Source organism: Magallana gigas, chromosome 4 (assembly GCF_963853765.1).
Source record: "Magallana gigas chromosome 4, xbMagGiga1.1, whole genome shotgun sequence".
Lineage (NCBI taxonomy): Eukaryota > Metazoa > Mollusca > Bivalvia > Ostreida > Ostreidae > Magallana > Magallana gigas.
In genome coordinates, this window is record NC_088856.1 from 57,305,061 (window position 1) to 57,331,228 (window position 26,168).

The window sequence follows — 26,168 nt, forward strand, 5'->3', positions numbered from 1 at the left end:
TTTGTAAACATTCTTTGAGAATTTTAGTACTTTTATCATTCATGTTATTCATGTTGCAGTTAAAGTCTCCACAAAGGATAACATGAGACTCATATAATTTATGAATGTTTATATAGGTCTTCAATCTTTTAAAAAAATCTATTCTACTCGATTCTTTGTTTGGAGCATAAACATTAACCAAAGTAATGTTTTGTTCATTAATCTTGACATTGACAAGTAGTTTTCTACCATCTACTGATTTATGAATATCTATAATTTCTACATGTGTGTTTTTTTTAAATAAAATTGAAACTCCTCTGCTAAAATTGGAATCTGAAAATGCATGAATTGATTTTCCTGACCAATTACAATTGTACTGGAATTCGGTTTTTTTCAATGTAGTGTGTTTCTTGTAAAAAACATATGTCTATATTTGTGTCTGATATCCAGCTATAAAGTTTTTCTCTTTTTTCTTTTAAATTTAAACCTCGAGCGTTAACCGAAATTATTTTTAGTGCACACATTTTGATTAGTTCACATAATATTGCATATATATGGTAATAAGCTACTGAGACATTTTAAATATGAATGCTTGACACATGTCAGGCCAACGTCTGCGGTTTGTTCATCTAAATTCAGATGAACTCGATAGTTTAATTGATGAAAACATTCGGCAAATACGACAAAAGTGATAAACTCAAGCGTTAGTGTTTTAAAAATATTTGCCTCTCCCTTGTGAATTAAATAAATATGTTCATAACCCGACTTTGATTTGTTTAAAAATGTTATATAACATATATTACATGTCTTCTCGGGCGACAATACCAGAATATTTGTCCCTCGGTGACAGGAAAGCCCTGGAGTGTTATGTCGCCCTCTGCCTTCGGCATCGGGCGACATAACACTCCAGGGCTTTCCTGCCACCTCGGGGCAAATATTCTGGTATGTCGCCCTCGATGCCATGTAATATATGTATAATATTGATGGTAATATAACTGCAAATGTAACATATCATCTGAGATAAACAGCATTTGTTTTAGTTCTTATCCAAATAATTTCTAAAACTATCCTTTCATTCTGATGAAGGAACTACAATATCTAACTGGAATGTCAATTGTAATGACATATTGCTGTAATAAATGTAATACTAAGGGTGTCCCAGGAGACTGGATGATCTACAAATTACCAATCAAATCTACCGAAAAAGTTAAACAATGATTTTTAAGGACAAAAATTATTGTCTAGAAAAATATTGGAATCAAAATATTGTATAATTATAATATTTTTTTTCAAAAATTTGTATACAGAACTCTTGTGCATATAGAAAGACGTGATTTATTTAATATAGGAGCTTTGGTGTGCTTGTTTATCAACAATTACATGTGACTTGGTACATGTATGTTTTTAAACTCAATTTATTTACAGCGAAATTTATTGAAATTTAAAAAATATTCTTGTTATTTCATTTTTGATATTTGGTTTCTTAGTACCAATAAATGACAGATGCTGTTTTATTTGTAACCATGTCTTGTTTAATATTGGCAAACAAGAGTACACATGATTATGTTGTACATTTTCATAATCTTATAAATGATGATAATATGTTAAACTGACCTGTTAGCGCTTTCTGTGGAGTTATATATCTGCAGACACAAACTTTGTTGTTGTTCTCTGATCCGACCCAGAGACAATCATTGTTTTTATCATATCTAAGGCTGTGTGGTCTATATATCTAAGGATTCTAACGAAAGAAATCGTAAGAAGTTGCCGCCCTTATCTATAACCAGTACTTTAACAGATTTCACATCACACACCAGGATTTGTGACAGTGAGTCAGTACAGATTCCACGTGGATCTATTCTATGTCCGGATGGAAGTCTTTTGTAGGAAAAACGATGTCTTCCTCCACGATCTGTTACCACTGCAGTACCAACAGAACAAAATATATCGTAAGTGTAGTCAGACACCACGACATCCCCATTCTTATTCTCTGTTATGAAATGAGGTTTCACATACAGTGTGCCTCCTCTTTTGTCATAGTTTATTGTTTGTGTCAGATGTCCGGTCTGACTATACCGATCTACCATGCCTGTGACGCTGTTAGATACCCCGACTAGTAGATCCCCAGTAGACGGGGAACAATAAACACAGTGGTTCCAATATGAGTTTTTAGACCGTTTAAAAGTTGTCGTCTCCTTATAGTCTGATATCTTTTTTATATCATAATCTCTATTAATATAAAAAATTTCACCTTTACTGTTCACTGTGTGTATTCCATAAACAATACTAAAAACATCCGTACGTGCATGTACATTCTTCAGACGATATAATTTGTCACCATTTGTGTTTGTCAAAACGAGATTTTTTATATCACTGACCAAGATGTGGCCTGATGTCACAAAGGAAATGTGATCACATGTATCGACACCTGACACTTTGAGAGAATGAAGTACCTCAGGTGGGAAACTCATTTTAAGCAGACATTCATTTTTTGGCTCTTGTGTTTTTGGTTCTGTTGATTGGAGCCCATTCTTAAACTCTATCATATCATCAGTGGTATGACTTTGAACTACAAGTACATTACAAATTGCCATGATCATTAAATTCTTTATAATATTCCTTAACAAAATATAACAGTTTTTATTTTCATTTCTTTTAAATACTGATTAGTTATGAACACAAAAGTTTTGTTATATTACTATGCAAAGTGCAATTGTTTTCAGCATTGCAAACGCCCTATGTAAAATTTGCTGAATCTTAAATAATATAATTTAAAGTTTAGGTTACGTTCTTTTATCATTTTGCCCTGCGTTCACAATTCACTTCTAAATACCGTTGGAATACGTATTGTTTACAAATAATTCCCATTAGGAACTCACTAAAAATTTTCAATTTAGATAGATAGATAGATAGATAGATAGATAGATAGATAGATAGATAGATAGATAGATAGATAGATAGATAGATAGGCACTAAATAAAAATCAACAACACTAATTCAATTTTTTGAATAAATAAAGCAGTACAAAATGGATAACGAGGCGAACAATTGAAATTAAGTGCATTTGAGTTTGTTATGTTCATGTTAAATACTGAAATCTGATGGCTTAGACGCAGTTGACAATCCATTCTATTACTCTCAGCGTTTGCAACACACTTGGCAACGGGTAACACAACGAATTGTTACAGTAACTGTTACCCTCGCAAACAGTCACTATTAATATAATGACACCAGATGTCATTGTTAGGACCATCGTTTATGAATTGATGTAGAACTATCCGCAAAATTGTGAAATTACCGATATTCATGATAAAGCATGCTCACAAATTATGATTGAATTTGTATCTCTACTTCAAAAACTATGCATGAATCCTTAGCTCAAGTGTCAGGATGGTTTCCGTAGAGTTTCAGTTTTGCTGATTTTTAATCAGTGCTTGCATCTTATAAATAACAATTTTAATTAACTAAACTTACCAAATTTTGTGTATCGTCGTTCCATATATCCGTACACGTTCAATGCTCTTTTTTTCCTTGACCCGACCCAGAGACGATGAGTGTTGACTTCATAACCCAAGCTGCTTGGCTGTGAAATTTCAAATTCTCCTATCAAGTGTAACAGGAATTGGCCGTCCTTATCTAACATTTGTACTGATTTGGTTTTTCTATCACACACCAGGATGTGTGACAGTGCGTCAGTACAAATCGCACGTGGTTCTATTCCCGATCCTGGTGGATGCCCTTTGTAGGAGAAACGATGTCTTCCTCCGCAATCAACCACCACTACAACACCAGACCCATTGCTAAAGTCATCTTCAGACACCACGACATCCCCATTGTTGTTCTCCGTTATATAGCAAGGTTTAATATACAATGTTTGTCCATTTGTGCAGTGTTGTATTGTTTGTATCAGCTTCTTAGTATTGTTGTATCGAGCTACCTTGCCTTCTTGTCGTTTCTTCTCATACATTCCGACCAGTAGATCATCAGTTGACGGGGACCAGTACACACACCGTGGTTTAAATGCTGATTCTGGTGTATGTATAAATGTGGATGTTGTTTCCATATCACTTGAAAGGGTTTTTATCCTATATTTCCTATCTATATAAATCAATTCACTCTCTCTTCTAACTGTGTGTGATCCTATGTACACGTGCCTACATAAATCTTTCACATGATGTAGAGGGGCACCTGTTGTGTTCGTCAGGGTGAGATTGTGCTTTTCATCGCTGACCCAGACCCGGTCTGATGGAAGGCAAGAAATGTGACGACAAATAGCAAGATCTGTCACTCTGACCGAGTGATATTCTTTAGGATCTGGCAAACGTTTCAGCATTTTTTCTTTTCTCATACTTCGGTATCCTCCATTTTTGATTTGGATATCACTCAATAAATCCATCACATCTTTTGTTTTGATTTTCTCTTTTATTGACAAGAGAAATTTCACCGCACTCGGCGACTGTTCATATATGAGCATGTATTTATGTATGATGGACATGTTACTTTTTAAATACTTGTGAATGAAATCAACAGGACGAAGCACATTGTCAATATTGCTTTTTATTGTCTGAGATTTTCCTAACATATTTGATTGATAAATAGAAAATTTTGTGTGACAAGTTTCATAATCAGTTTTGATTCCTTCTAGGAGAATAGGTCTGTAAAAAAGAGCATCGTGTCTGATGGTGCTAATGGTTTCTCTGTATTGTTGATGCTTTGTTCTATATGCTTTTTTTAGACTAAGAATATTATGTCTTTTTTTTCTACAGAGAGAATAGTGGAATCCGTAATTGGAATACTGCAAACAAGAATCACACAAAGGAACCTGACAAACTTCACAGTATTTTATATAAACCTTGCTAGGATGCATCTCGCATCTCTCTTGTGTCGGGATGTCTTTGATTTTTTCACAGTATGGCACAACATTATGGTTTATTGTTTTGAGCTTAATTAAATGTTTCTCCTTACAAGGGGTACATAGATGACATGGACACCATCCACAAAAGTACTCCGTGTCCCCCGAGCACTTCGAACACTGGTGTACTTTGGTGTTTTTTGTTGTTTCCATGGTGTTAAGACCAGACGGAGAAGCAATGAGTCTCAAGATTTAGATGTCAGAGTGTTCTTCTTTATAAACTTTCACTCATTTTTCTAGCTGTAGTAAAACAAATGCTTAAACTTATTCATTTTCACGAATGTACACAATGACTATATAATATATGAGTCAAAGAGTAACTGTTATAAATAGCTCAAAAGAATATTTATCGTTTAAGTATTAATCTTTTGATAATTTTTAGCCGGGCTCTGTTGAAAGCAGAGTTCTGGCTATAGGCAGGCAATCGCCAATGTTACTATAAATAGCACAAATAAACAAAAAACCAAACAGCGTCAAGGTAAAGCTTCCGCTATACCAAATAGCTACACAAAGAGCCACGTTTTGTCAAAAGTGTTGGCATTTTGTTTCTTTTTTGTTAAATTTCGAATGAATTGTCTATCTTTTTTAGTTTTCTTATTAATAACGTGTTTTTAAAACATTACATTTTGGACACATACAATGCTCATGAATTTCCATGAACTACTTTGTTGCGCGATGAAGAAACGGGGATTGAATATATAATGCTTGTTGCAAAATTCAAGGCAGCAACTGTTGAACTTTTTAACCTACTAGACAGACATATTTTTTGTTTATATAGCCGCTAACAAAATTTGGTCGCTCTCAGATACTTTGCCGACATTAATAGGATGAGAGAGAGAGAGAGAGAGAGAGAGAGAGAGAGAGAGGGGGGATTTTCAGTCTTTACCACACAATATGCATAAAGACACACCAAAAGAGCCCGGCTTTCAGTACTTCAGTACTTTGATTATCTCTTGGTCATATAATAATCACAATTGATTACTGAATGACCAAGATATAAAAATCAAGTGCAATAAGCAAAAAAATATAGTGTTAGTAAAAACGAGGTATGTTTTTGCAATTTTAATGATTAGAAAAATAACGTTCCATGTTTTTGAGAGAAAGTTAGTTGTTTTCTTTCTATGTAAATATTATATCAGAATATCAGATAAACGCAAAATGAATTGTCATGGAAATAGTGCCACAAAGGACAGCTTTATATACAGTATAGCGGCATATAGATCGAAAATGACTGTAACTGTCTTTGTATGTGTCATACAATGAATCAACATGAAGTAAACATTTTAAGAAAGCATAATTTTAAATCTAGTAATATAATGCAAAAAAAAAAAATGATTATAAAAAAAATTCAATTTTTACAGTTTTTGAAAGATATTAAGGTTAAAATACCAAAATACGCAAGGTTTGCAAACATTACAGATGGGTATATCCCTCCAACTATTTTAAGAATCGGGAGGACAACAAAGTACTGTCTTTAAGCAAAATAGTTTCTATACTTGTAGTGTGTTTTTACAGCTACTGAGACATTTATTTTTTTTTAATGTATATATTTATTTCATAACATACAAAAGAGATTTTGAGGCAAAACCTCCACAGAGTCCCTCTAACTATTCCTCACCCTGGGGTGCCAGGGGCCCCTTGGATCGGAAGTTTGTTATATACAAAACATTTTTAAATATAATCAGAGATTGAAAAAGTTTACATTCTTATATTGATATATGAGACATAAATGACATAAGTTGATAACATAACATACAAAAGAGATTTTGAGGCAAAACCTCCACAGAGGCCCTATAACTATTTCTCACCTGGGGTGCCAGGGGCCCCCTGGATCGGAAGTTTGTTATATACAAAACATTTTTTAAATGTAATCATAAATTGATAAAGTTTACATTCTTATATTGGTATCGGGGTCATAAATGTCAAAAGTAGATAAAACTGAGAAATAAGAATATACGTGTCTATAAATCTATGCATATAATGCCTTTTTAAGCATACGTATGCGTAGTTATATAAATATTCTGATATATAATTATGTTATATAGTTCAAAATATAAATATGCAGTATAGTAAGGTATAACAAAGTAGCAAAATATAATGTATTAATACATGAGCCACTCTCTTTCAACCGGAGGTAGCATCCCAACACATCTCCAGAGTCTCTATAAAGCTACCCCCGGACTGAATTACCTACATGGTGGCTGATCTACCATGTAGTGAGTTTTGTACAATTATAGCTTTAAATATAATTTTTTAAAGAAGATTCCATCACATGTCTTACGCATATATTTTAAAACATTTGAATAGATCTAAACAGAATCTTTTACTGCATAAAACAAAGATTGTTCTGTTTCTTCAGTGTTCTCAAGTCGACAGTACATTTTATGTTTATATATTTTAAATGATATAAAAGACAAAAGTAGGTTGTACATTTTGATTGTGTTGTTTTGTGATGAGTAAAAACCTATAATCACATGTTTCCACTGAACTTGAAAAGTTACAAAATCACTGATTGCATTCCATATTTTCTGAACATTTTTACAATCAAAAATTAGATGTCTTATATTCTCTGTGTCATTTTGACACACTTTACATTTTTTATTTACTTGACTATTCCATTTGCTTAAATACAAGTTATTACATAAAATGTTATTAAGAAGTTTATAATTAAATTCTGCTATTTTTTTTATCTTCCATTGATTTTATTTTATTGAAATAGATACGTTCCCAATCTGACTTCGAGCTAATTTGGAACTCGTTACTTAATTTTTGCTGTGAACATGAGATTTGAAATTTCTTATTTTTTAGTATGGAATAAAAAAAATTGGTGTTCTGTTTTTCTGGAATCAATTTATCAATCTCTAGATGAATGTAATTTTTCTTTGAAAAATCAAAGTTTTTTTCATATTTCCTAAATACTTTTTGTAGTATGGTATATTCACAAAGCCAATTACTTTTGTTATGTATAACAGTTGCAAAATCATCTAAGGATTTTAGTTTTCCATTTGTATTGAAAAGGTGTTTTGTAAATAAAATTCCACTTTTTATCCAATTTTTAAAACAAACAGTTTTGCCTTTGTAAGTAAAAGAGCTATTAGACCAAATAGGTTGCTTCAAAAATGATTCTGTAGTTTTAAATTCAGGTCTCGTTTTGCAAATATTAAAACACGAAAAAATTTCTTTGTAGAATTTGGGCATTTTTTGAACAATATCGAATTTCTTAATTGATATTTCTGATGTGATTGAGATAAAGCGAATGTCTATGTTTATTCTTTGAAAAAGCTGTTTACAAAGTCGTTTATAGCATGTTTAGTTTCTAATAATCTTGGTACCCATGCAGCTTTTAAAGCTTTTAATTTTGATTCAATATCTATTAAACCTATTCCTCCGTCTTTTATATCCCCTATCACAGTATTTCTCTTTATTCTATCATGGTTGTTCCATAGAAATTTAAAAATTAATCTATTTATATTTCTTATATAGTTTTCTTCCGGTAATTCTAGTATTGTGGATAAATATATTAATTTCGGGACTGCTAGAGTATTTATTATAGAGCATTTACCAAAAAGTGTTAATTTTCTTTTCTTCCAAGATTCAAATAGTTTTTCTATGTCATGATAGACTTTCATCCAATTTTGTGTATAACATTCTGTTTTGTCGTGGCCTAGGTATATGCCTAGGCATTTTACTACGTGCTTTGAGACATTAATTCCGCTTGTGGTTTCGTATTGATCTTTTAAAGTACCCAAAAGTATACATTCCGTTTTGTTTAAATTAATTTTTGACCCAGCATGTTTACCGAAGACCTCTATTGTATCAATTGCATGTGCCAAAGATTCAATATTTTTAAGTGTTAGCGTCATGTCATCTGCATGTTGTATATTTTAATTTCTTTATCTGAATTTCTGTGTTTAAACCCCTGAATATTTACATTATTCTTAATTTTTGCCGATAGGATTTCCGCTACAAAAAGATATAGAATCGCGGATATTGGACACCCTTGCCTGATTCCTCTTTTCATCTGGCATGTTTTTGACATCCAACCATTATTTTTTAATCGAAAGAGTGGGTTTTCATACAATATTTTTATCCAGTTTATGAAGCATTTCCCAAAATTGAATTTTTCTAGGGTTTTAAACAGAAAATTCCATTCAACCGAATCAAAGGCTTTTTCAAAATCTAGAAATAAGAGTATCCCTTTCTGATTGTTATTTTCGCAATATTCAAAAATGTCTAAAATCAATCTTGCATTTATACCTATAAATCTACCTTGAATATACGCTGTTTGTTCATTGCTGATGTATTTGTCTATGATATTTTTTAAGCGTCGAGCGAAGATAAAAGCGATTATCTTATAGTCCGTATTTGTTAAGCTGATTGGCCTGTAATTTTTTAACAAACGTTTACTTCCCTTTTTATGTATAAGTGAAATAACTGAGAGTTTTTGTGTGTAGCTCATTACGTCATTTATGTATGTTTCTTTCATCATACCATAGAATATGGTAGATAAATCTTTCCAAAAACTTTGATAAAATTCATTTGGTATTCCGTCTAGGCCCGGGGATTTATTTGATTTTAGATTCATCACTGCATCTTTACATTCTTCAAGTGTTGGAAAACTATCACAAATTTTTTTTATCGTTTTCTGTTAAGTGTTTTATTTCACAATCACCTAGATATGAATTTATTTCGTTATCGGGTATTGAGTTAGAATTGTATAACTTTTCATAAAATCGGCACATTTCTCCTAAAATATCACTGGTGGAAGAGCGAATTTCTTTTTTTCCTGTTTCGATTTCATTTATCACATTGTTTGATTGATGTTTTTTTTCTAGTCCTAAAAAGAAATTGGTGTTTTTTTTTCACCCTCTTGGATCCATTTAGCACGAGATCGAATTTGTGCACCGTTTGCTTTTTTATCAATAAGGTAACTTAATTGAGTTTCCAATTCTCGTTTTCTATTCATATTTATTAGATGATGAGGTAGAAGTTCGATTTCTGATATTTCTTTTTCAATATTTAAAATACTTTGTTTCAGTGTTTTCTGACGGTTTTTCGAATAATTTATTGAAAAATCTTTGACCCTTTCTTTAAGCGTTTCCCATTTTTCAACACATGATTTTTGTAATTTTTCTGTATCTCTTATTATTTGAATAATATTCTTTTTAAAATCATCTTCATTTAAAATTGAAACATTCATTTTCCAGTATCCTTTTCCTCGTTGGTTATTATAAATATTAAGTTCAAATTTAAGCGCTCTGTGATCTGACATCCTTGTACCGTTGCTATGGGTACCAGGGATTTTTCTAATTAAGATGTTTCTAAATTGATTTAGCAGGTCATTATTTACAAAAACAAAATCTATTCTACTTCTTGGTGTATCAGATGCATCGCACCATGTAAATCCATTTAAATCTTTGTGTTTGTCAAACCATAAATCGGTAATGTCTAAAATTTGTAAACATTCTTTGAGAATTTTAGTACTTTTATCATTCATGTTATTCATGTTGCAGTTAAAGTCTCCACAAAGGATAACATGAGACTCATATAATTTATGAATGTTTATATAGGTCTTCAATCTTTTAAAAAAATCTATTCTACTCGATTCTTTGTTTGGAGCATAAACATTAACCAAAGTAATGTTTTGTTCATTAATCTTGACATTGACAAGTAGTTTTCTACCATCTACTGATTTATGAATATCTATAATTTCTACATGTGTGTTTTTTTTAAATAAAATTGAAACTCCTCTGCTAAAATTGGAATCTGAAAATGCATGAATTGATTTTCCTGACCAATTACAATTGTACTGGAATTCGGTTTTTTTCAATGTAGTGTGTTTCTTGTAAAAAACATATGTCTATATTTGTGTCTGATATCCAGCTATAAAGTTTTTCTCTTTTTTCTTTTAAATTTAAACCTCGAGCGTTAACCGAAATTATTTTTAGTGCACACATTTTGATTAGTTCACATAATATTGCATATATATGGTAATAAGCTACTGAGACATTTTAAATATGAATGCTTGACACATGTCAGAAAAGAGGATTTGCAATTTTGAACGCAAATGTTAAAACTGAATTACCATTCTAAGGAAAGAATGGAAATTGTTTGATGTACACCCTTTCCAGAGCTTTGAAATTCCCTACATTTACTTTCATTTTCAGAGTTTTTCAATAAAGGCACATTTTGCAGGAAAACAAATCTGACTTTACACCGCGACATTTTAACAGGAGAGAGACAATTTGATGAGCTTTCATTCAATATGTTCCTCGTTGCTGATCAAAAATTAGGATAGGAGCTATGAACCTATATTAACATTACCGCCTATAGAAAAAGCATTAGTCGATTACTGTAAACCAACTTTTATTTGCATGCGAGTAATTTTTGCGGATTTGCGAGGGCCTTGTTGTCGCGAATATTTCTCGCCGCGAACCTGCCCTTGTCGTTTGATTCTTATCACAACATGGGTCTAGATAAGGCTTGGTCGCGAAAATTAGTCGTCGCCAATTAGCCATCCATTTTATCTCCAGGAAAACGCGAAATAAAAATCGTCGCGAATAAAAATTGGTTTACAGTATATCCAGATGTTATTGTTTGATAACAAAATTGAAGAATATAACGAATTAAATCAATTCACGAATAGGTTTATTCATGACACATGTATACAAATCCACATCATGCTCTCACGCACGCACACATCATCAGCATGGCTATTTTCCCGTGCTCAATCCCCGGATGATACTCTCAAACAATACACACAAAGAACCATAACTCTTACTCAAATCATACTCATGCATTCATACACAAACAGTTACTTCCCTTAGATCATATAAATATACTACAATACCCCCCTTTGCAAGATTTAACTATTATACTGAAAAACATATTAATGTTAATACTGTCCAATATTTCTGAAAACATTCACAATTTTTTTTTTTTTTTTACATTTAGTAATGAGTCACAGTTCACAGTTCATTATAAAGAGTTTACAAAATTTACAAAGATAGTCACAGTTCACAGTCCATGATACAAATAATTTCACACGGAAACACACGGACACGGCTCACATTTTAAAGTCCTTAAAACGTTGCGGAACTGTCTTTACACGGGTTGACCTTCTCAAGACTGGCTCTGTTGGTTTTCTTGCGATAGGTTCCCTCACAGAAGGCTGTCCTTCATCACATGTATCAGCGGATACAATGATCGGTTCACTGTAAGTCTCTGGAATATTGGACACATCATTTTCGGAAGTTCCCGGTTCTTGATTACAATGATACTTTTTCACAAACTCGCTATTCCTCTTCAATGTGACTCCTTCTGGTGATTCAACAACACAGCTGTTTCCAGTTTTCTGTACCAAAGTATATGGCTCTGCATGGTACGGAGTGTCCATTTTGTCTTTGACTGCTTTCTTCAAAAGGACTGAATCTCCAGGCTCTAAGTCGCAATCCACTGCACCACGTTTCTCATCAACATACAGCTTGTTTCTGTACTTTGAATACACATCCTTATCTCGCATTTCTTCATCAAACACATTTTCTTGTAGATTCTCTACTTGCAGTAATTTTGTCCTCAGTTTACGGCGGAACATCAATTTTGCAGGTGACACCCCAGTTGTACTGTGTGGAGTTGTTCGATATGCAAACAAGTATTTCCGGATTTCTTTCTTCCAATCCTTAGATTCTGCTTGTGCAATTCTAATCCTTTTCATCAATGACCGGTTTTGACGTTCAACTTCCCCGTTTGCAGCCGGATGTAATGGTGTAACTGCTCTGTGTTTGATGCAGTTATCTGTCAAATAATCCTCAAATAACTTAGACTTGAATTGTGGTCCATTATCAGATGTAATTTGATATGGAATTCCATGTCTACAAAACATTCCCTCTAGAGCATCAATGATTTTCTCACTTGTTATGTCTTTGGTAATTTCAATTTCATAATAACGGCTGAAGTAGTCCACTACAACTAACACATATTGCCCTGATGTTAATGGTCCCAGTAAGTCAATTGCCAACTCTTGCCACGGTCCCGTCGGTAAAGGTGTTGGACTGATTGGCTCCGGTTTTGGATATGCACTAGTAATCTGACATCCATGACATGATTTCACGTACTTTTCCACTTCTTTGTCCATACCAGGCCACCAAACTTTCGTCCTAAGTTGTTGTTTTGTCCCAACAATGCCCAAGTGCCCCTGGTGTGCTAACTGAACACACTGTTTTCTCAGACTTCTCGGAATCACAATCCTAGATCCACGTAACACAAGGTATCCAATAGAACAAAATTCATCTCTGAATGGAAAAAAGTCAACACACGATTTTTCCCATTCCCCTTCTTTAATGAATCTACGAATTCTGACAAGTTCTTCGTCCCTCTTTGAAACTTCTACTTCTCGAGTAGACAATGCATGAGGCGTAGCTTCCCTCGCTATAAATTTCACATATTGTTCAGTCTCCACAGAGTTACTGTTTTCCACAGGTTTGTTTTCCACCAAACGTGACAATGCATCTGCAATATTCTGATGTCCAGGTAAGTAACGCACTTTGAAATTGTATGCCATAAGTTTCAACAACCAGCGTTCAATTCGTGCATTTGGTCGAGATTTTCTTCCATAAAGAACTTCTAATGGCTTGTGATCTGTAATCAGCTCAAACTCTACACCATACAAGTAAATATGGAACTTCTCACATGCCCACACAACTGCCAGAGCTTCTTTCTCTGTTGTCGAATAATTGCGTTCTGCCACGGACAATGTACGGCTTGCATAACAGATGACTCTCGTTTCACCTTTGTGCACTTGAAGTAAGACTGCTCCAAGGCCTACATTGCTAGCATCTGTCACTAACTGTGTTTTTTCTGCATCTAACCTGTAGTGTCCTAAAGTTTCCACATTTGACAAACAACGTTTCAACGTATCAAAACTCTTCTTCTGTTCACGTCCCCATACGAAGTTCACATTCTTCTTTGTCAATCTCCTCAGCGGTTCTGACACAGTCGCTAGGTTTGGTATATATCGTGCACTAAAGTTTACAAGTCCAAGGAAACTTTTCACTTCAGATCCACTTGTTGGCTCTTTTGCATCCAGTAATGACTTGATCCTGTCACTTGTTGGCCCAATACCATTCTTAGACATAACATGACCCATGAATGTTATTTTGTTCATGCTAAATTCACACTTTGCTTGGTTCAGCGTAAGTCCTTTTTCTTTAATTCTCTGCAATGCTTTACAAAGTCTTTTATCATGTTCTGCTTTGTCACGCCCATGGATCACAATATCATCTGAAATGTTTTGTACTCCCTCACAATCATGAAATACTTGTGAAATCACTTGCTGATATTTTTCTGGTGCTGATGAAATACCAAACATCAGTCTTTTATATCTATACAGGCCTTTGTATGTTACAAATGTAGTTATCTCCCTTGAAGATTCCTCCAACTCAATCTGATGGTATCCACTTCTAAGGTCCAACTTGCTAAACACTTCACTGCCATTCACGTTGTAGAGTATTTCGTCCACAGTCGGAATAGGGTGTCTTTCACGAATAATCGCAGCATTGGCTTGTCTCATGTCGACACACAATCTGATGTCACCATTGGATTTCGGTACAATAATGACTGGACTGGCCCAAGGTGTAGGAGAATTCACTTTCTCAATGATATCCTGAGATTCAAGGTCATCAAGTTGCTCTCCAACTTTCTCTCTCAAACTGTATGGAATCCTGTACATAGCTTGGGCAACAGGTTTTATGTAAACAGATAGCCATGCTATGACCTTGAATTGCTAGTATTACATAATGGTCACTATGATATTTATGTGTACCTAGATACTGCGCACTGAATGGTGTTAATAATAATTGACAGAATGAACTCTGTGACTCTTGTAGCAATGCGTAGTATTCCTAAATGATGTTATGAAACCAGGTGCATAATACGGGCATAATAATATCCAAATTGAGAGTTTAACAACATGTGACATATTTGGCGATTATGTGTCTGCAACGAATGCTCTAGTATTCTATATTGAGTCATGTATTGTGTATTCTATATATTAACCTTTGTAACCTTTTATGTCGTGTATGAATGAACGTATTGTGAGTAAGTGATGCCTCATACTAGGTGGGGGGGGCTCCGAGACCCAGGACTCGGAGACTCACATCCTGCATCCAGACTCTTTGATTGGCAGTTTTGACGGTTTTGTTACTTTATTTAGAAATAAAATATTAATCTTAATTTTGAACACTAAATGTTCACTCATGATCGTCGTATATGGGCCGAACTAGTCAAAACTGTCCATCATAAGTAAAATGTTATATATACCCATGTAAAATGATGTTGAAGAGATTAAGAGAGATTGAGATTTAGATAGATACCGCTTATAGAGATGCTGAGACTCCTGATTTGGGCTGATATTAGCTGATGTTATTGTAACTATACGATCACGCTTAATAAAACCGCTTGAGAAAGAAATACTGGACTTGTCATCACTAAGTTTGAGCTGACCCTCAATTGGATCCGTGAGACGGAAGGCTTACATGAACTTTCTTGGTGCCAGTGACCAGGACTGAGCGAAGTTCAATACAGAGTAAGGTAGGAACCATTTCTATATGTCTCTTATAGCTATCTCGAAGTAAACAACTTTGTCTAAGCAACCAATATGGCGACAGGTGATGGGTTTGAAAAAAAAGAATTTAAAAATCAAATGGAGCAATTAGAAAAACAATTCGCGGGGTTGGGTCAGAACAATGAAAATAAAGGGCAAGAAACAGGTCAAAAATCCCCAGAAAAAGAGCAGATTAAACAAAATACTTTTGAAACATATCATGATGCTAGGCCGTATGAAACTCGTGAAACTCGACACCGAGTCCCAGATCAGGATGATGAAAAAGATTTTTTTATTGGTCAAGTTAAAGCTATAACAGCCGCACTCTCAGTGCCCCTATCTTCTGTGATAACTCCTTTTGAGGGAGATGCTCAAAAATTTAAACAGTGGATAAAGGAAGTTGAAAAGTACAGTGTTATGTCTGGGAAACAAGGTCATGAGATCCCCATGCTTGCATACATAACGAGTAAGGGTTCAGTTGGGGATTATATTAAAAGGTATTTAGATGAAACAGATGCGTCTGAAGAAATCCCATCTTGGAACAATCTTAAGGAATCCCTTAAAAATAGATTTGCAGAAATAACAGACCCCCAACACGCGTTAGCAGTAATGCGTAAGACTCGACAACATTCAAATAAAAGTGTTCAGTTGTTCGCCGAGAGACTATTGCAAATCGCGGAAGACGCCTACAGTAATGACAGACTAAAAGAACAATTGGTACAACAACAGTTAGTAGATATCTTTTGTGACGGGTTGACATTCGACTACCTCAGAATGAGAATTTTGCGAGAAAACCCGAAAGACTTAGAATCCGCAATTCAAATAGCAATGCGAGAACAAAATCTGAGACAGAGGCTAGCGATAAGAGGGTCAAATATGACAGAAATTGTACAAAGTAATGACAACAAGCGAACTCTTTCAAATTTTGATACTACTCTTCCCTTATTAAAGAATAGAGCAGATAATCTTACCGCAGTAGAAACAAGGCATGTAGAACCAATGGAAATTGACCATGCGCGTAATAGTAGGTGTTTTAAATGTAAACAGACGGGTCATAGGGCTCGATTTTGTACTCAAAATAAACCCCAAGTCAGGTCCCGTCCTCAAATAAATAAACGACCCAGTCAAAACAAACCCGTCCATAATATAGAGCAGAAACCCCGTTCGCCTGTGGAATGTTGGAATTGTGGTAAAGTAGGTCATGTGCGTGCAGATTGTTGGGGCTCGCATATGTATCAAAGAACGCAGCAAAATCGGGGCAGACCATCAAATCGTCAAGGCCGAACATATAAATCTAGCGACCAAGTAAATAGGGGATCGTCTCAAAATTTCAAATCGCGCTCTTATTTTGACAAACAAAAACAGGAAAACTAAGACGTTCTTCCTTCGTTGAAGCCCGAAGAAAGAACTTTAAACAAAGACCTACATATGAAATTAATTTTACTAACAACCCCAGTAGCTGTTTATTAAAAGTAGGTAAAAATAAATTTAGAGCTTTGGTAGATACAGGTGCAGCCGTATCTCTAATTAGTAAGAAAATGTATGATAATCTATTTCCCCGCCCCAAGTTGTTTAAAAATGACATCCCCTCTTTACAAGCAGCAAATGGCAATTCCTTAATTGCGATAGGGTATGTAAATATTTCCTTTAAGATTTCAGGATTAACTTTAGACCACAGACTTTATGTGACAAAGGGACTCAACCGAAACATGATTCTCGGTCGTGATTGGCTCAAGAAAAACAATGTTCGTTTATACTTTGATCTTGGACTCATGCGTATTGATGGCAAAGTATACGCGGAACTTAAAGAAGATTTACACATCTCAACTATTGTAAGAACTCCTAAGAAACTTATTATGAGACCAAACACGGTGACTGTATTCTATGGAAAAATAAATAACAATTTTCCTCTGGAAAAAAATGACTTGGTTGAAGTGAACAGCATAGACAATAACTGCATTATGGAAGACCCAGGACTATATTTAAAAGACGCCGTTTGTATAGTTCGGAAAGATAAGAAAGTTCCAATGATCTTCGTTAACCAAACTAACAAAATTTATAAAATTCCAAGAGGCTACATAGTAGGACGAATTACCGCATTAAAACAGAAGGAAATCTCAGAAATACAGACTACTCAAGATACAAAAGAAGAAATTGATGTACCTAAAAGATTTGAACTCTCAATCAAAAGACTTGTGAGCAAAAACAATGATTTATTTGCAAAGAAAGACAGTGACCTTGGAGTGACTGATACTGTTAAAATGAAGATAGAAACTGGAGATCACCACCCAATAAAGAACAGACCCTACCGTGTACCCTTAAATAAAAGACAGATAATTGACAAGGCCATACTAGAAATGATGGACGCAAAGATTATTGAGAGATCACAATCGCCTTGGTCATTTCCCTTAGTAGTGGTGAAGAAAAAGGACGGATCAGACCGGATGTGCATTGACTTTAGAAGCTTGAATAAGATAGTGAAACCCGTATCATTCCCGCTACCGTTGATTGATGATATCCTATGTTTACTAGGTAAGGCAAAATATTTCACTGCACTAGACTTAAAGAGTGGATATTGGCAAGTGAAATTAGAAGATTCAAGTAAAGAAAAAACGGCCTTTGCATGTCACAAAGGACTATTTCAATTCAACCGGATGCCATTTGGGTTGAGTAATGCACCGGCAGTCTTTCAAGAGCTGATGAACATAGTTCTTCAAGGACAAGAGGAGTTTGCCATCGCATACCTGGATGACATTCTTATATTCTCAGAGACACCGGAAGATCATCTTCGGCATATTCAAGACGTTTTCAACCGCCTAAGGAAGCATGGACTTAAAATGAAGCTAAAGAAATGTAGTTTCTTCAAGGAACAGACAGAATATCTTGGTTTCATCATTGATGAACATGGCGTTACACCTGATCCAAAGAAAGTCGAAGCTATAAGAAAGTTACCAGCGCCCACTACAGTCCGAGAGGTTCGTGGCTTTATAGGTATGTGTAGTTATTACAGGAGATTTATACCGAACTTCTCTAAGATTGCGGAACCATTGATTGACTTAACCAGAAAATATGCAAGGTTCAAATGGATGCCATGTTGCCAAAAAGCGTTTGACTTTATTAAAGAAAGTTTAACGGTAGTGCCTTTACTAGCATATCCAGATACTAATAAGCCTTACATCCTGTACACCGATGCCAGCGACAATTGTATTGGAGCGTGCCTTACTCAAAAGACAGATGAGGGAGAAGATAAGCCAATATATTACTTATCCCACAAGCTGAGTAAAACTCAAGAAAAGTGGTCAACCATAGAAAAGGAGGCATTTGCAATCCATTACGCCCTTCAGAAGTTAGACCATTATTTACACGGTGCTCAGTTTACTATAAGAACAGACCATAAGCCGCTCAAGTATATCTTAGAATCTCCAATGCAAAATAAGAAAATTCAACTATGGGCATTAAGTATCGCAGGATATAACTGTAAGGTAGAGTACATAGAAGGAAGATTTAACTGCTGTGCAGATCTCTTATCCAGATTACCGACAGTCAACCTCGAGTGTGAAGAGGAAGAACAATCAGAGCATGATGAACCAGATGTTAAGGACAATTTCTTTGAAGTGAACGTACTTAACTCCAATGCCTTTTCGCCTAAGAGATTGGCCAGATGTGAAGTTAAACAACACGACGAATTGGTCAAACTCTTTATTGATCTACCAGAAGAAATCAATATTAAAGAAAGTCAACAACACGATGAGCAGATCAAGAAACTGAAGAATCGGTTAAATAAAGGAACAGCAACAGCAACTGAAGAAAAGAAGTTTTTGGAAACTGATGGTTTAATGTACTATCTTTCAGATGGAGACTCAGAAGGCCCAAAACTTCGCCTGTATGTACCACGTGAGTTAGAACTTTTAGTAGTGCAGCAGTATCATGACGGACTTGGACATATGGGAGTGGACAAAACATATGACGTAATCAGACAAAAGTACTACATACCAAATTTGTACAAAAGGTTATACTCTTATATAGAAGGATGTATAGTATGCCAAACGAGGAGCAATAAGAAAAATCAACCTCCACTTCAAGAGACAGATATACCACCTTTTCCAATGGCTAAAGTAGGACTTGATCTATCAGGACCATATCCAACATCCTTGTCGGGAAACAAGTACATAGTTTCTTTTATTGACATCTACTCTGGTTGGCCAGAAGCTTTTCCCGTTCCTGATAAGTCAGCTGACAACATAGTACATCTTATCTTAGAAGAAATATATCCAAGATATGGCTGTCCTCTTCAAATCCTCACAGACAACGGAACAGAAAATGTGAATAAGAAAGTGGAAGAAACTTTAAAAGAATTGAATATCAACCATATCAAAACATCTTATTACAGTCCTCAAGGTAATGGTAAAGTAGAACGATTTCATAGAACTCTACATGACGTGATGGCTAAGAAAACAACAGACAACGCTCAAACATGGGATATTCATCTTAATCAGACGTTGGCAGCCATTCGTTTCCATCCTAACGATTCGTCAAAGTTTTCTCCATATTACCTTATGTACAACAGAGATGTCGTATTACCTCTTGATACGTTGATGAAACCTCGAAGGAGATATGCGGGAGAAGATCAACACAAGATCGCCCTTCAAGAACAACATAAAGCTTTCCTGCTAGTACATCGTAATATGAAGGAAGCCAAGAAGAAACAGAAAGCGCAGGCCGATAAGAAAAGCAAAGACGAAAATTTTCAGGTAGGTGACCCTGTCTACCTTAAGAACAACAGAAGACAAAATAAGTTAGATAAGAAGTGGCTACCATATTATCGAATCATTGAGCAGAAAGGACCAGTTAGTTTCGTGGTGAGAGATCAATTGACTGGATTAACCACCAAATGCCATGCACGACAATTAAGACTGGCAGACATTTCGCACTGGCCCCTTTCACAAACTACTGAAGATGGTGGAAGAACTCTAAGGAAGACTAATTATGTGGTGCCACCAGAAGATGAATCGTCGTCAGAAAATGAAGACATGCAACCAGAGCCATTGGAAAGAGCTATACAGTCCAAACAATGGGAAAGAGAAGGATCTTCAGACGAAGAGGATATTCCCCTAGCAGAACTTCAAAGACGTATAAGAGCTAAGAAGATCATGGATGATCAGCAGTATAAACACGAGAACGATCAGACCGTAGATTCAGAATCGGATGAGACCCATGAGTCAGAACAATGTGGTGAAAATAGTGGTCAAGACTATGAAATACCCTTAGATAACCCAAATGTACCCTTAGATGAAAATATGGAAATAGATGAAATAGTCCCTAAAGTAGGTCTAGGCTTCAAACCAATCCCTAAACCGCGTACACCAATCCCTAAACCCCGTAAGAAAAATAGCAAACAAAAGTATGCTGAAGATTGTTTGGCTATATTGAAGCAATTAACCAAAGTACTGGAATAAATAAGATACTTTAATGAAGATGTAAATAATCTTGAATAAGCTTAGCTTTGTTTATATTACACGCTTTTAAAAAGGTATGACAGGATGACCCCCTGTGACATAAAACATGTATTGAGATACGCTGACTAGTAAACGCAGACTCAGCAACTCGGTTATTTGTATGTATATGCGGAGTTAAAGAGATTTAACATATACTCGAAATACATGAGACAGCGACTAAGTAAGGAAACAATACGACTGATTTTTGTGTGTGATTTCAGATTATTGGTAAAAATAATCAAATATTGCGTTTGACATCCTGAGTATGGGACAAGGTTGCGCAGGTTTTCATGGTTTATCGATATTAAGGTTTTCTCCATGAATTCACTTATGGCGGAATTGCCAGTAATTAATTTGCAACCCATGAAATCCTTGTCTTGGGTGGGAAGCCCCTGGTTTTATGTGTGTTTACAGTTGGCAGTAACAATAACGATAGGACTTTGTATTAAGTAACGCAAAACTATTAAAAAGTGGGGTGGTATATGCTGTGGTGGTTGCTGGACAGGTTGTCGAAAAAGGGGTAGTGACGGAGATAAGAAAGGTTCTTCCAAAGACACTGTATTTTGTTGTGTGAATCCAGAGAAATGGACCTCTAGCGACATTATTGAACTTGAACCAATCCCGAAAGTCACTAGGATCCAAGAGAAACCCCGACGAAGCGGAAGAATCGCAACTCGCAAATTGACCAGTAACACGGAGACAATTTCGACTAAACTAGCACAACAACTTCTTGAAGAGGAGGAAAATGAAGACTATCCATGGACCAAATACTATCGACCGGACCCAGAGCTGGCACGTAAATACCTGGAAGAGAAGGCCGCGATGTCTACGCAACAGAGGAACGCAGGAGACGCTCCGCGAGAAGTCGCCTCGCCATCCGCGCCGACCCTCTATCCACGGGTGCCGATGATGGATGAATAATTGAGCTACAGCCGCGAAGAAGTTGTGTATTCCTTATGAAAGGATTGTGAAATTTAGCGAAAGTTAAAAAAAATGTGAAATGTGTAAAGTAGAAATGTGCGTTATCTTGTGCTAATGTAAATCTTGTATTTGTTGATTCACTCTGGAAAAATTCAGGAAGAAACCGATGGACTCCGAACTTATGACGCGAACCTCGCCCCTAGGAAGGAAGAGATATTTTTGTGAACTTATAAGCATGCACTGACTTTTTATATATATGTGACATCAAGCTTAATCATACTTAGTATTACTTTGATGATGAATTACGATTATATTCAACTATGGTTATTTCATCTTGGTCATTATTATCATACTTTATTCATTATTGTTTTCATGATTGTAATGCGATATAATCAAGCTATATGATTTTATGAACATGTATACATCCTGGGTATAGATTTGTTTTTATAGATGAATGGTGTTCCAAGCCGGAGGTGGAAACATGTCACTTGTTACTATCTCTTAACATAGATGTTCTGACTGGTATGTCACTAGGAAGTTCGTCTGATCAAGGGTAGATCAAGGACGCTTTCCTATTCCGGGCGCCAGGCATGAGAAATCTCCCTTCGGGATATTTCTTTTGTTTGGGGGACGTATGTAAACAGATAGCCATGCTATGACCTTGAATTGCTAGTATTACATAATGGTCACTATGATATTTATGTGTACCTAGATGCTGCGCACTGAATGGTGTTAATAATAATTGACAGAATGAACTCTGTGACTCTTGTAGCAATGCGTAGTATTCCTAAATGATGTTATGAAACCAGGTGCATAATACGGGCATAATAATATCCAAATTGAGAGTTTAACAACATGTGACATATTTGGCGATTATGTGTCTGCAACGAATGCTCTAGTATTCTATATTGAGTCATGTATTGTGTATTCTATATATTAACCTTTGTAACCTTTTATGTCGTGTATGAATGAACGTATTGTGAGTAAGTGATGCCTCATACTAGGTGGGGGGGGGCTCCGAGACCCAGGACTCGGAGACTCACATCCTGCATCCAGACTCTTTGATTGGCAGTTTTGACGGTTTTGTTACTTTATTTAGAAATAAAATATTAATCTTAATTTTGAACACTAAATGTTCACTCATGATCGTCGTATATGGGCCGAACTAGTCAAAACTGTCCATCATAAGTAAAATGTTATATATACCCATGTAAAATGATGTTGAAGAGATTAAGAGAGATTGAGATTTAGATAGATACCGCTTATAGAGATGCTGAGACTCCTGATTTGGGCTGATATTAGCTGATGTTATTGTAACTATACGATCACGCTTAATAAAACCGCTTGAGAAAGAAATACTGGACTTGTCATCACTAAGTTTGAGCTGACCCTCAATTGGATCCGTGAGACGGAAGGCTTACATTTACGTCCTGATCAATATGCAGCTTTAACTTAACGTTTTTCAGCTTTCCTATTCCTTGGAAACACTCTGGGTATTCACGAACAATGTCAAATGATTGTACACTGTTGACACCAAGTTTAAGAACTCCTAGATTCGTAGCGGTATCTTTGCCTAGCAGTGCTGGTCCTTTTCCATTCAACACATAGAATTCTTCTTCACTACCATTGCCTGTTTCCTCGATCAAGGTATGTGTTTGAAATTTTCCTAACAATTTCAGTGGTTCTGTAGAACTATATGCATAGAGTTTTTTCTCACACTTTTCAGAATAACATTTTAGGCGTTTCTTCTTGAGAGCTTCCCACAGTTCTTTGTCTATGATATTGGCTGATGCACCACTATCAATAACGAATTCCACTGGATATCCTCCAAGACTGACCGTAACTTTGTATACAAGTCCACATCATGCTCTCACGCACGCACACATCATCAGCATGGCTATTTTCCCGTGCTCAATCCCCGGATGATACTCTCAAACAATACACACAAAGAACCATAACTCTTACTCAAATCATACTCATGCATTCATACACAAACAGTTACTTCCCTTAGATCATATAAATATACTACAAAAATTATTTTGTATTAACTGTTTTTGTCCTTTCGTCAAAATTACAATAAATAAATCCTTATTGTTAAATAACTAGAGTATTCTCAATTTAAGATTAACGTACACAATATAGGAATAACTTTTAGGCAAAAGACACAAACAATGAAAATTCACATCATGTGAAGGGTAAGTGCGACGGATTACTCGAATATATATATAATTGATCAAATTATGAATCGTTTTTAACGTATTCTAGTCGTTTTTGCGTTACTGGTTTTATTCTGATCATTAGAATATGTTCTTATATAATCGAGAGTAACAAATCACCTAAAGGACCAACATTACAGTCTATGGTGTTTCGTAAATGTAATTTAACTTTACAGTAAATGAGCAGTAGTCTTCAGTAATTTTTAAGTTATTGGTTTCTATCTTTTACAACAATAAACATGGAAAAAATGTCGAATTTGAATACAGTTGGGCCTCAGATATCCGGACGCCAGATAACCGGACGCTTCAGTTTACAGACGATTTTATTTGGGAACAGATTTTTTATACGTTATTTTGTCTCATTTATCCGGAATTTCGCGTTCCGGATCCGGACGGTCTGTTTTTACCACAAAACACTTATTTACTACTAATCTTGCTTCATTTAACCGGACAGTAAAATTTGATGATACCCTACTCAGTACAAAAGATTACCCCTGTCAATTAAGTTTCGCACCTTTTTTACGTGCTAGACCCTCATGAGTAGCTTGTATAAATACACTGACTTCCCAAATCACTTTCAAAAATTGGAAAATTGCGAACAACAGTGTATCACACACATATCACACTTGGACAGAAAGAATTCAGCTAGATTCGGTTATCATTATTGTCAGGTTAATAGTTCATGACAAAATAATAAAATAAAGCAGAGTTCTTTATCTCTTAAAAACGTTCACGCTAGCATGTGTTGCTATATGGTATGAAAGGCAAAAAAAACTAGTATCAACACTGGGAGCCATTGCATAAAACTACATTATCATTCATGACAACAATAGACACATTTCAGATATCCGGACGCTTCACCTATCCGGACGATTCAACTTGGGAACGAAAGCGTCCGGATAACTGAGGCTCTGCATCTTTCAGTATTAGATGTAAATATCATTTACAAAAACTCTAGTTTAAAGCTGCAAAAAAGATTACTATTCTTTTTTTCAGATTTTTGATAACACATTTGTGAAAAAAGAATAAAATGAATTCTTCAATTTACAACATAAACTCACAAATTATAGAGCCCTCTAAAATATATTCATGAAATATACTTACCTTTACAGGCAATTACGAATTCTACAAATATAACAAAGAAGTCTTTGGACTCTTAAGACTATGTCCTTTTCATGGACACAGTGGTTAAGCGGTTTTATACGTCTAGCTTCTCGTAAATTTGTTTCAACGATGGTATTTACGTGTATCACTAGGAGACGCTGTTTTGTTTTTACCAGTAGAGTGTTTCAACAAGTGTGTCTCTGTGGAAAGATTAGAAAAGACGACATGTTCTTATCTCGTACACGTATTAAAAAGTGGGTCGCATGTTATCTCAAAGAAATTGGTTGCGATATATGATAAACGTTCACATTATTCGGCCGCTTTAATTTGTTTCATTATATTCCTGCATTATAAAATGAACATTGTACAGTTATTCCAATGCGCTTTTCAGCATTTGTTATTCTTTATATCATCAGTATGTGTAAACAAAAGGACCAAACTTTACTGTGCACTTTGTTATGGGTCAGAATAACCCTAGATTTCAGCAGAGATCAATCACAAAGAGTAAACTTTAAACTTAATTTATTTACAGTAATATATATATAAATATATATGTAGATACAAAAATACACAAATAATCCTAACTAAAGAGTTCCGTTACAATCTGCCGCATGGGTCAAATCACAGTGTCCCAGTAAGAAGATAACTGTTCTCAGTTTAATGTCTTCGAACAAAAGTCCAATCACAGTCTCTTATGAGCACTGTTCACAGGTTATTTATACTAAAATATAAATCTAGCAAATTCTAGAAATTATATGTACAAGAAGTTACATGAAATACCTGAACACTCAAGAATATTCTAGAAAGAATAATTAACCACTTTAGAAAAGTCCAGAATATTATATCATGTAAATCTACTAAATATAACAATTTAAAAAATCCGCTTTGTAATCGCAATAGCTCAGATTTCATAATATAATAGCGAGCGCAGCTCGGAGGCC

General features: G+C 35.2%; 1 protein-coding gene across 1 annotated transcript; it reads right to left on the reverse strand.

Moving 5' to 3' along the window:
• Positions 1–1,428: 1,428 nt before the first annotated feature.
• LOC117683154 (uncharacterized) lies at positions 1,429–25,893 on the reverse strand. The gene is made up of 3 exons (XM_066083217.1): positions 25,228–25,893; positions 3,454–5,131; positions 1,429–2,548 (listed from the first exon to the last, which is right to left on the reverse strand). The coding sequence occupies exons 2-3, from the start codon at positions 5,042–5,044 to the stop codon at positions 1,704–1,706; spliced, it is 2,436 nt and encodes an 811-aa protein (XP_065939289.1). The 5' UTR covers positions 5,045–5,131; positions 25,228–25,893; the 3' UTR covers positions 1,429–1,703.
• Positions 25,894–26,168: the final 275 nt, after the last annotated feature.

Excerpts from the sequence above, each read along its gene's own strand:
- LOC117683154 (XM_066083217.1), bottom strand. The coding sequence starts at position 5,044 with ATGGAAACAACAAAAAACACCAAAGTACACCAGTGTTCGAAGTGCTCG. Across the intron at positions 2,549-3,453 it reads ACGACGATACACAAAATTTG|TTCAAAGTCATACCACTGAT; the intron begins GTAAGTTTAGTT and ends ATGTACTTGTAG.